Genomic DNA, 12,523 nt, shown 5'->3' on the forward strand with positions numbered 1-12,523 from the left:
TAAATCTGCATTTCAACTCATGAAACTAAAGAGAAACTGAAATTAAAAGAATAAGCACCCTTATTCAACCTGAAAGCACTTGGTAGTCTCCCCATGCCCAAAGTTGTATCATTCTAAAATAAGAGTGCTTCAACATTTGAAGTAAATTTGGATTTGATTTGTTTACAATTTAAAAGACATGGTACATACAGTATTCATAAAATGAAGGGTAGTCATAAGAAAATCCTTAAGTTCATATAATGAGGCAGTTTAGAAATTCAATTTGCAACTGGTCATGGGGCCATTCCAAGGATAATACATATACAATAAATACTGATAAATCGATGCAAATTAATATAACACTGAATTGCCAGAATGGCAAGACTACCACACACGAGTTGAGGACAAAAAAAAGGTTAGGTTTATTCAACAAATTTATTTCTTAGTTGCAGTGAAACAAAACAGCTGATGACGACCGATATACATTTTGACAGTTGAGTCCAGTCAAGTATCCTAGTCACTGCAGCTGAAGACGAAAAAGCCTCCACGTTCTACATTTGAGCAAAAGAATGGAAAGCAACATCTATTCACCATGAATACTGGAAATAAGCAGAACGCGATGACATTATGTCAACTCTGTAAAAGAAGCAAAACAAAGTGCACCGTGTCTCAAATTTACAGAAATCATCACTTTTTAAAGTCATAACAAATAAACCTAGACAAAGAATAATTTCAAACAAAAGGCACCAGATAATAGGAAGAGTTTGTCATTTAAAAAAAAAAGGGTTTCAAGCTAGGGTCTTTAAATTTAGAAAAGGTAGCAATAGCAGGCTACAATTTGGGGGGGGGGGGGAAATGCTGCCAAAGCTGCATCCTCAAAATTTAGAAAGTAATTGTCTGTTGTGAAACAGTGATTTTTGGTTGCACTTTCTCATGACACTCAAACTCCTGACTATTGTTTGTGCTTCAGTAGTCTACACAGGCACACAGGGTGTGCGCAGGGAGTCAGGTCGGATGTAATGGATTTTGACAGACACACCAGTCCATCATTTCACCTGTTTTTAACGATATCTTGCATTTATAATGGTATAGCAAAAGCTACAGTCACAGGGATGTTTATGATTTCCTTTAAGAAAAAAAAAAAAAAACAAAAAAAAAACAACAACACAGGATTTCAACAAATGAGATTGATAAAAGAAAAAAAAAATAAGCTTCACAGTAACAAATTACAGACCCTAGCTTTGAAGAAGAAAATGGACACAGCATGTGTTTGTGATAACATTTGAGTTGTGAAGTGAAACATTACATATAATAGCCTGGTTTTCTCCTAAATCAAAACCAATTCTGCCAACACCTCTGAAAATGATGAGCAGAAATGGATTCGACAGACTGACCGGTCCACTGTCAATGTGTTTGCTCGAGAGTACATGTGGTAACAGCTCTACCTCCATCTTCCATGAAACACATCAGGTCTAAAATGTTTTATGTTACCACAAGAAGTGCATTCTGTGATGGACTGGCATCCCATCCAGGGGAGAGACAACACTGGCCACATGCTCCTTGATGGTAACTTAACTCCTAATACCACAATACTGTATCTAATTAATCAGCAAAAAAATGTGATTTCTCAAAATGCAAAACTGTTCCCGTAACAACAAAAAATGACACTGAATAAGCCGAGAGTCATTAGTCAGTGAAAAATGGTGGGAGCGCATGTTTGTATTTCTTAATGAGGTTGCACGGGACAGTGGGAGTCACCGACTGGTCCAAACAGATATCAGGGTCAAGAAATTACACCCATGGAGACAAAGTCATTCCTGATTCTTGTCTTTGTCCTCAACTGTTGCCTGCAGTCCTTTATCCTCTGCTTCGTCACACTGTAATTCCTCTTCCCCAATCTCATCATGTACCACGTATGTCGCTTCCTCCTCCTCCTCCTCCTCTTCTCCAACCTCAAAGCCCTCCTCCTCTCCACAGATTTCTTGCTCCTCCTCCATCTTCTCCTCCTCCTCTTCTTCTTCTTCTTCTGCCGCCGCTGCTGCTGTTATTGTTGTTGGTGGTGTTGGTGGTGGTGCTGCTGCTGCTTCTCCCTCAGCCACCTCTTGGCTTGCGTCTCCCTGTTCCACCGGCTCCTCTGTGGTTTGTGCTACCTCAGTTTGCCCATCTGCTGTCTCACTGGTCAACTCCAATTCTGACACATCCATCAACATGGAGTCCTCTGGATCTTGGTCGTCCTGGTTACCAACAAAAGGGTTTTCACCCTGCAAAAGAAAGTGTGTTTGTAAGGGGAACCTTTACACAGTATATGCAGATGTCAGAACAATGTGGTTCAAAGCAGTAAGTGCATAATTTAAGTGTTTTTTTTCACCTCCGTTAAGTCTTTATAATTCGAGGGATGTTCTGTAACAAACTACAACAGATCATGTTTTTTAAAATCCTATTAAATATTGAAAGCAGCAGTAGGCAGGACTGTGTGAAAAACAGTTGATCAATGAGCCTCATCCTCAGGTTGTTCGACACCTATGTTAAGGATGCCAGCTCTTTGCCTTGAACTCTTTTCATTAGCGAAGCACAGACACACGCACTTGTCAGACACGTTTATCGTCCAACTGACTTTTAAGTCCTGTTCGGACGGGATTAGTTTTACACGGATAGGTGGGGTTAAGTTACCAGAGCTCCTCAGTGAATTTAGTCCCGTCCGAATGTGCCATGTCAGTAATCATTACCAGACAATGTCATTAAGGATTAAGGCAACTTTCACCTTGGGGAAAAGGGTCTGGAAAAATGACCCCAGGTAATACAAATAGACTAGCAGTAAATGTGTGTGTACATATTCAATTTTTAAGCCTGGATAAGCTTGAAGAAGCATTCAGTTTCTCACAGCGCCAGTCCACTGGATGTGTTAAATACACTCTCTATACCTTGTTTTCATGTAGTCCATTGTCTATTTCAGTGTTCCCCAGTCCCCAAAATCATCCACAACTATTCGATAAATCTCTTCCCATATAGTGGTGTTATACAGCATGGTCTCAAACTTCACATTAAAATTAAGCAAAGCGTTTCCTCTCATGTCCAGTTCCGCGCGTTGATGCATCTGCGCCTGTGATATCAGGAAGCAGTGTAGTACGCACAGAAAGCAACATCATACGCACATGACGACAGTGCATAAGACGATTTAATTAACGGTTTTAACGATTCAGTACACTGAAAACATCAGCTTTACAAGTCACTAGTTTGTGTGTGTCGTGTGTAAAACGTCACAGCAGTTTAATGCAGCCGTGCTGTGGTAACTCCGCCTACGTTGAGGAGGTACTATATTGTAATGGAAACAGAACCAAACTGTGTAGAGGCGAGTTGAGCTGAGACCATGTAGTGGAGACACGTCATTAGACTCTACTTTTTAAGAAGCAGATACTTTTCAACTTTGGACACATGAACACACAGCTGCTCAGTAGAATAAGCAATGGCAGCGCCCCCATCTCCATCTGTCCTGTGATTAGTCGAAGTCTCCAGTCACAGGCCAGGATTTCCAGAAGCTTGACACAGACTAGAGGAGGTGTATATCACTCCCAGTTCACTTGAGTTACATTATGCCAAAAGGTTATTATGGAATTACTAATCAAAGCTCTCCTGTCTTCTTGATACTGGACATCTTCTTTTCATTATGTATTTGGAGATAAAACCTTCACAACACCATTTACACAACTTCTACTCTGTTCACCATCTTATTTTAATGTCAGGGTTGTAAATTTGACCAGGTCTACAGCAAACGTGCTGGACTCGTGTATGTATTTTAGTTTAATGTGAGCATAGAAAGTCTAACATTCATCACAGAAATGATTTACATACCTTGAGGTAACTTTCCAGCTTCTTGCCAATGAGTTTGTGGTTAAGGATGCTTCGAGCAACCGAGAGACTGGCCCTCTTTGACTGCTCCATCATTGCCTTGAATGAAAGAAACAACATTCTCACATTGTACTCAGAGCTTGAAATTACAACTTTTGATAAAAAAAAGAAAGAATTGCATTTACATTAAGGCACAAGGAAGAAGTATTAAGCTTTTGGTGGTGATCCAGATGAAGATACATATTCAAGAGTGTACTGACACTCGGGTAACAGCCTTGGTAAAGGTTTAGTTTATGATAGGATGATACCACTTTTTTGTATCTGATACAGATATCACAAGCTTGTGATACCGACACCGTAATTTTAGACCATCTATAAACCATGAAGCTGTTCAATAATTTGTCATTTCAAAAGACATCATTTTTCAACTGTGTAACAAACATTGTTCTCCCAAAAAGAACATTAAACAGCCCAATGATCTGACATCTGATCCAGATATTTTGACCAGACTTGGACCAATATTCCCATCCCTAGATTATGATTTTACTTGTATGGTTGCCAAAGCCTATTAGCTATAAAGAAATGATCCACATAGAGATAAACAGACATACCTTGCGGTTGTAGTTGTGGTCTGGAGACTTGACATGTTTCTGTATCAGGTGTAGCTGCATGGGGATGAAGAGGTCACATGCGGCACAATGCGCAGCTTCCACCTTCCTCATGAAGTGCTCCATACCAAGATCTGCAGATGTGTGAGAAATGTCTGAACTGAGCCTTTATTTCACCCATGCCATCTCGGGTGAATGATTACAAAGACACACACAAACAAAACACTGCACAAAACTTTTACTGCTTACCTCTGGTGAGGTCCTGCTCTTTATACACCTGGCAGATGGCAGCATTGTGGTTTTCCAACTGGCTGACCCTTTGATCCGTTTTCGTGAACTTGTTCTGCAAGTACTCCTACAAAGACAAATAAATTTTGACTGGTTTGTTACGTCTCATACTCATTATGCCGTGTTTCCCGTCAAGTGGAACGGAACACCCAGCTGCTATGCTTACTATTCAGTATAAAGGGTGGGGAGAAAACTTAAATAAAAGACGTCAATTGGTCGTTAATTCCACACACAGCTCAAGTTTTGTTTTAAAGATTTGAACATTTATGGGGTCAGTGTCAGAATCTCGTTATGCAAAAATATAAACAGTCTGAAAGATTGAACCTGTGATGTATGACCAATCTTAAGTCACCTGTAAGAAATCTGTGGTGGGCTTGGACAGTTGGCCTGAGAGGAACTTGAAGTGGTCCTTGTGGAAGCGACTTTCAAGGTGAGTTTCCATTTCATCCTTGTAGAAAGAACGGAATTTGCAGACCGAGCAGGCGAACATCATCCTGAAATTGTTATAATCCATGAGTAAATAACGATAGATTTCAGTGAGGTGGTGTACAGAGAAAAACAAACAATGGTGTTTGTTGTTTATGTTGCCCTCTTACCTTTCAAGGAAGCCCCGTCTCTTTCTCATTTTCGGGTGCTTGTCTTGACTCTGCACTGGACTCTGTTTGCCCTGTGGTTTTTTCTTTTGCTCCTGTTTGGTTGCAGCTGAGCAAGAGAACAAGAGCAGACATTAGACCAACATCTCCACAAGGAGGCAAATGGTAAAAAGCTGGTGTAGTAACATAAACTCAGTGAGTGCAATTTCAGCTAAGCTCACCTTTCTCTCCCTCTTTAGTAGGTGTTGTCTCCTGTAAAGAAAAACATCAGTGTTTATGAAAAGGAACGGACAACTACTTTTTGTGGGGGAAAAAAAAAATCATGTGGTGTGTGTTGTATTTTATGTTTGAACCCCAGGAGGAGTGGTTGTTATCGTTGTGGCAGCTAATAGTGATCCACATGAACAGAAGCAAGCCGTCAGAACAAGTGATACCACACAGGTTATGCATTTGCTGTCAGTTGGCACCTGCACAAATGGGCCTTAAGTAGAAGTCAATGTGCTAATGCTTCCAATTCTAGTCTATCAATTGGGAACATACGGCATCCTTTAGTGCCTTAAGAAAGTGTTCACTATAACAAAAAAAATCAAGTAAAAATCTACTCACCTCAGCTGCAGCCTTTGGTTCGCTGGCATCCCCATTTTTCTCAGCTTGCTCTATGAAAACAGAGCAAATAAACATTAGGACAGACCAAATTAGAAACATAATCTGCTAAGTAACGAGGTTATTTCAAGGACGTCCACAAATGTACTTGAGGGAATACCTTGAGGGACCTCTGACCCAGCCCTCTCTGTCTTATTTATCTTTGACTCGGGTTCGTCAGCTGCTGTGAGCATCTGTTTCCTCTTCTTCTGGACATCACGCTGTGGCTTCACCTGCTACAAGCAGTTGAAAAAATAAAATACACCCTCTAAAAAAATAAGACAATATAAAATTACAGCTTATCAATACATCACTGAAATCTAAATTTAAGCCTATTAGCCAACTCCATTCATCCACCTTCTCTGCTAATTTCCTCAGTGGCGTGTGCCTTATATTAAGACTTGGCATGGCTTGATGCGACTTTTTCGTGTCCAATACCAGTATCACAACACTGAGTAGCTACCAATAGCGATATCAGTCAGATACAGACACCTTACATCTCTAAAACTACTAAGCTGTAAAGACCGCACTCCAGTGTAACAAATATTCTGCACTCATGAATTTGACTCAACTAAAATGGTGTTGCTACTTTTTTACGTGAGGATTTTTACAGTCTGCAGGTAGTGAAGCATGTGATATGACTTATTTTATTTTGAAAAATTTTATCAGAATTTTTTTCCCGATCCAGTGATTTTGACCAGAAGCAGACTGATACCGATACTCATCCCTAGTTAAAACCGACCACCTAGGATTGGGACATAAGACAAAAAATAAAAATGAAACCTATGGAGGAGAAATCAACATCCCCACAGGTAAACAAGACAACTAACTGGGCAGAGGGAAATGTCGCTTGACTTTTCTGGACAAACAGGGCAGTAACTTTGTTTCTAACCACATTCATACAGGGCTGGGAGGAGTTTGTATAAACTAGTCATGTGTCAAAAACGTAATGACAGGGATTTGTACTGAGGCCCATTCTTTTAGATGGCACATAGCAGGCACTAGCACTTAAAGCTAATTTGCCAGTAGATTGAGGATACAAAAAGAGTAAGAATCAAAAAGTGCTTAACTTTTGCCCAGTGTCTGGGGGGGTCTTATTTGGCTGGACGTACTTACTTTGTTGAGGGGTCTTTTGCGGCCTCGCTGGCGGCCAGCTCGTGGGCCCCCGCCAAAATGCCTCCCAGGAAAGTCGTGAGGCCCCTGGGTGGAACCCTGATGGAAGCCCCCACTCTCGGGGTACATGCGGTTGGATAGAAGAGATGGGAGCTTGCCTCTACCACCTCCACCTCCACCTCCTGGAGAGTGGCCGCGGTGGGACTGGCCACCACTACCACTTCCCCTTCCACCGCCTAATGGAGTGGGATCAGACCTGTGGCTTCCAAACCCTCCTCCAGCTCCTCGCCCCCCGGCACTTCCACCCCTTCTGGGGGAACGTCGGCCTGCTCCAGCCCATCCTCCACCTCCAGAAACTCCTCCCTGGCCACTGCCGAAGGACTCCCTCATATTCTGTCGCATTTTAGCGACTCCATAGGAAGAGGACAGGCTGTCAAAGCCTCCTCCTCCTCCCCCAAGCCCCATTCCCCCTCCGAAGCCAGAGCCTCCTCGCTGACCCAACAGCAGGTTGTCCCCACGGTCATCACCATAACCATAGCTACTGCCGCCAGATCTGTAGAGATCTCGGGAGGAGGCCAGAGAGGACGTGCGCGAGTCGAATGACTCGTACTGGTCAAACCTGCGGGGAGGGAGGGAGAGGATTGATAGAGAAAAGCAGAGAGCAAGGGAGGCAGGGAGGGCAGTCAGGTTTGGATTTCTCCACCTGCTATTCCTTCACCTCCATCGTCTTGCTTTCTCCATTTTTTTGTTTCTTGTCACTCCCAGCTTTATTCCATGAACCACATTAGATCAGAATTTAATGATCCAAAACAACTTATTTCACTAATTGTGGTCTTTTATGACTTCATCAATAATTTTCTCTTTATTATTTTGTTCAGTTTCATCCAACCACATTTTCTGTTGGAGGTCAAACAGTATCCTGCAGATTAAAGAAATGCAGTTCCTTACACACAGATTCCCTGTTGAAGGACAGGCCTTGGACAGGCATGAACATGGTCCATCAGAACCAATGATGCTCTGTGACAAGTGCAAGATCCTAGACATTGACTGATCATAGTGGATATTCAGAGAGGGGATACAACTTTTCCCAGGACTATAGTCACTTTTTGTAAATACAGCGAGCAACCTTCGGTGAACATTCAGCTTGACAAAACAATATCAAGCGAGACTTGAAAACTCATCACGTGTGCAACCTAAAGCCAGAACAAATGGTTAGGTCACATGGAGGATGAGAGACAGAAGGCGTATGTACAAATCGAAGTCAAGACAAAAGTAATGTCCATGGAGAGCTACATAAAGATGGGCTGGTGTCATGTGCAAGGATATCAGTCTCCAGCAGGGGGGAGGCATGCATTTTCACAACATCTATGGTTCAGAGGGATATCTTTCTTTCCAGCACTCAGACAAATCACAACAAAGCAAGCAATCACTGCTTCCTGATTTCCTGAGGCATATCACACTCCTATCAATCCCAAACAAGACTGAGAAATACATATTTTACAAGACTGGGTGTAAAATATTAGTAAACGCCTTCTTGGACTATTTAGTTGAGCAACGTTATCATTTTAAGAAGATCAATACCGTTACCGTAACTGTGTTGACTTGGCTATTGTGTTAAAAATGTAATGTAAAAAATATATTTTACAAAAAACTCTTCTACAGAACCCAAACAAGGACAAACATGTTTGACTTATAAATTGCCAACAGCATTATAAGGCTTAAGTGGCTCACTGTATAATTTCTATCACACAATTTTCTGAGACCTTTTCCATACCAGTCTAAAAATAAGAAAAGACTCAACTGGTTGGGTATTCTTTAGTGTTGATGACTCTAAGAGACATTGCTTTCAATCAAAGACCCTTTTAAGACCAAGTATTAACATCTGTCCCGAGATTCAAGTGAAAACAAGTGGACAGCACTGATTTTGCGTGTTCATGTCCGGCGTTAAAATGCATCGCCTGTGATCAGATTTCACATCGTGACAACCAAATTGTACTTAAAAGCAGTCCAACTGTAAAAGTGGCTCTTTTGGCAGTGTATTTGCTGTGTATCAGTGTTTCTGCCCAAGAAACAGGGAGAGATTAACTGGTAGGGAGGGAATCTATGACATATGCAGCTCGACGGTGAAATAAATTTTCTTATCTTTTGAGAAAAGGTAATTATGTCATGGTCCGTGTCAATATTGTGTAAGCACCTACAAATAAATCAATATATAGACATTGAGAGGTGTAACGTTACAATTTGAAACTGCACTGGGTAAAAGGATGTAAGGAGGAAAGTGGGCAGTCTTTCTTGCTTTTTGAGGATTAATTTGCAAGGAGGTGACAACACATGTCTCTGAATCCCTTCTGGCTGTGGTTTGAGTGATTGGGTCAGAAGATATAGCCGAGTGCATTCAAAACCGTACTAAACACTGTTCATCTGTAATGGGATAATTTGGGGGGGTGTTAACACCACTTGCTACACAGTGACAAGTGCTGTGATTTTACTTGTACCATGACAAAACACTTATTACAGCCATGGATGTGTGGTGGTACTCGATTAATGAAGAGAGCATGGATTAGGATGAGGAATGTTGTTTTTACCTGTCACTACGATTCCCTTTCAACCCACCCTCCAACTGAGTGAGCATGTCCAGGCGCTGGTTGATCTTGGCAATGACTGCATCTGCATTTGTGCCTGAAGATGAGAGCAGGGATGCTCCAGATAGACCTCTCTTCATATGACCTCCTCCACTGCCACCTCCTCCACTGCCACCTCCTCCATAGCCACCAAGGCCAGACATTGAGTCCTTATAGGACCCTCCATACAGCTCAAAGCCAGAGCCTGACAGAGGAATAGCAATAAATTAATGAGACAACCATCACCACCTTTTAGTCTGTCAAATTCAGAGAATATATATAAATTTGGGATGAAATGATGCGACTTAAAATTGGTCTTATATATTAGCAAGTTATCAATGAGTTCAACTCCAAGTGTATATGTAATGCTCACGCATGTCTTGAATAAACCTGACATAATAGATCTTTTTCACAGCAGATACTCTACAGAATGAAATATGACAAACACCAGTTTTACCAATACTATAAGTTAGGGTACCACAGGAGAGTCAGGGTCATGCTATTGTTGAAGTGTAAGGGTAGGTCACACAAAATACTTAATACCTGTGAAGGCTATGAAGTTATTTGTTTTTTTAATAAATTTCCCATATTTTCTGGATGTGTTCCCAAAAAGTTATTAATAAATAATTACACTGTATGTTCAATTGCTAAAACACATTTAAACTGAACATGAAGCTGAGAAATCAGAGCATTTGATTGAGTTAGTTATAGACACTCAAACAGATTAATATGTTTACAAAATAGATGGAAGCCATACATTTTTGCTTATAAATTCAATGAAAAAAATCAAAACATACAACAAAAGTACTCATACATTAAGCCATATCAATGTCAGGATTACATCGAAATATTTTTGTCAATACCACCCAAATCTGACTCTCTACATTAGGACAAAGTTGTTTTCGTGAATTTTTGTGCAGAACATATTTCCATACCTCTGTTGCCTGATCCTCCACCTCCCCAACTGGAGTTACCTACAGAAGGATTTAATAAGCATACGTTAGTGCTGAACAAATTGCCAAACAATGACATCATAACTAGATCGGAAGATGAAATCTGATCGCCAAATAGACATTTTGGCTGAGAAAAATATAGAATAGAGCCTTCTGTTTTAGTCTCAGTAACAACGGCGAACTCGCCACTGAACACCACAGCAATATTACTGACGGTAATGTAAGAAATACTGTATGAAAGACACCTATATTGAGGCGGCCATTTTCATGCCTATCCTTTTACAAATATCGTATTCCAAGGCTGACTCCATTTTAACAGAATTAGCTAGCTAGCTAGCTAGCCTTAGCCGAGAGTATCTACCGCCGACAACAATGGGCCACTCAACTCGCTATGTTAGCATATTAGCAAAAAATATGGTGTCGAAGTTGCTAGCCCAGCGAGCCATGTTTCGCCAACGTGAGTTCAATTAATGTATATATTTAAATATGAACTCAACATACTGGAAACATTATGCGTAAACGCGTCTTTGTTTTTCGACATAGTGTGGCTGTAACCTAAAGAAAAAAAGGAGCTAACGTATATGTTTAACAAACGTTAGACAAAGCAGGTGGCTAACAGTGAAACTCGTTCATGACTACAAACAGGAAAAAACGTGTCTGCAATGCAGGGCACAATTAGCAGTTGGGGTCTCTATTAACCAGTGAGTATTTACCAGAGCCGTAGCCTCGATGCATGATAGTTCAGTGCTATGTTCAGACAAATATAACCGTCTCAGTCAGCTCAGCAATGGTTACACCCGTACAGGGAGTGACGTTCACGTTCGTGCGGCTTATTTTTCCCTTCTTCTCTTGCTCGTGAGAGCTTTGTTCGCAGATGGCAAACGTATAGGACCATTAGCGCCACCGACCGGCAAGGAGTGTGGCGCTGGATGGATGGATGGATAGATAGATGGATGGATGGATAGATATCCCCTCCATTAATAACATGTAATATAGTGAAAGATTCAGTTTTGTGACGACAGCAGTTTGTGCTTGTTTCGCGGATAATTAATTAAGAGATGAACTTTCATCAGGATGGGCCACACGGTGGTGTAGTGGTTAGCACTCTCGCCTTGCAGCGAGAAGACCCGGGCCACACGGTGGTGTAGTGGTTAGCACTCTCGCCTTGCAGCGAGAAGACCCGGGTTCGAGCCCCGGTTGGAACAAGGTCCTTTCTGCATGGAGTTTGCATGTGTGTGCGTGGGTTCTCTCCGGGTACTCCGGCTTCCTCCCACAGTCCAAAAAACATGCAATGTGGGGATAGGTAAATTGGACACTCCAAATTGACCATAGGAGTGAGTGTGAGAGTGAATGGTTGTTTGTCTCTATCTGTGTGTGGCCCTGCGATGGACTGGCGAACTGTCCAGGGTGTACCCCGCCTATCGCCCGATGTAGCTGAGATTGGCACAGCACCCCCCGCGACCCTCTGGCAGAGGATAAAGCGGTGGATGATGACTGACTGACTGACTTTCATCAGGATTACCTGTAATACATGTAGCATGTACTTCCTTTACCTACAAAAATACTACCTCCTCGACGTGGGCGGAGTCTTCATTGCAAGGCTGCATGAAACTTCGTTTTACACGCGCGACACACACACAAACGAGTGACTAGTGAAAGCAGTTGTTTTCAGTCTAACTGAATCATTAGAATCGGTTAATTAAAACTATTAGTTCGGTTCTTCCTCCATGAGCACAGACTCCGTCTGAGACAGTCACTGGACTGAAATACAGGGCAGGGTTTGTGATCAGCAGTGCTGTTGCTAAATACACCAGACTCCTCTGTTAAATATTGAGATTTTATACATTTCCCTGGCAATTGTTGGAGATTAACCCACGCTC

The 12,523-nt window shown here is 41.7% G+C and overlaps 1 protein-coding gene across 1 annotated transcript; it reads right to left on the reverse strand.

The window, feature by feature from the left end:
• Positions 1–816: 816 nt before the first annotated feature.
• On the reverse strand, positions 817–11,501 carry akap8l (A kinase (PRKA) anchor protein 8-like). The gene is made up of 13 exons (XM_058641001.1): positions 11,357–11,501; positions 10,626–10,664; positions 9,655–9,895; positions 7,073–7,688; positions 6,078–6,192; positions 5,921–5,970; positions 5,536–5,566; positions 5,318–5,423; positions 5,074–5,215; positions 4,683–4,788; positions 4,437–4,567; positions 3,829–3,924; positions 817–2,240 (listed from the first exon to the last, which is right to left on the reverse strand). Exons 1-13 carry the CDS (start codon positions 11,376–11,378, stop codon positions 1,791–1,793), a joined length of 2,145 nt encoding a protein of 714 aa, XP_058496984.1. The 5' UTR covers positions 11,379–11,501; the 3' UTR covers positions 817–1,790.
• Between the last annotated feature and the right edge of the window lie 1,022 nt (positions 11,502–12,523).

Source organism: Solea solea, chromosome 10 (assembly GCF_958295425.1).
Source record: "Solea solea chromosome 10, fSolSol10.1, whole genome shotgun sequence".
NCBI lineage: Eukaryota > Metazoa > Chordata > Actinopteri > Pleuronectiformes > Soleidae > Solea > Solea solea.

Coding starts and splice junctions, on each gene's coding strand:
- akap8l (XM_058641001.1), bottom strand. CDS start 11,378: ATGCATCGAGGCTACGGCTCTG. Junction 7,689..9,654: donor AAAGGGAATCGTAGTGACAG/GTAAAAACAACA, acceptor CCCTCCCCGCAG/GTTTGACCAGTACGAGTCAT. Junction 5,424..5,535: donor TACTAAAGAGGGAGAGAAAG/GTGAGCTTAGCT, acceptor TCTCTTGCTCAG/CTGCAACCAAACAGGAGCAA.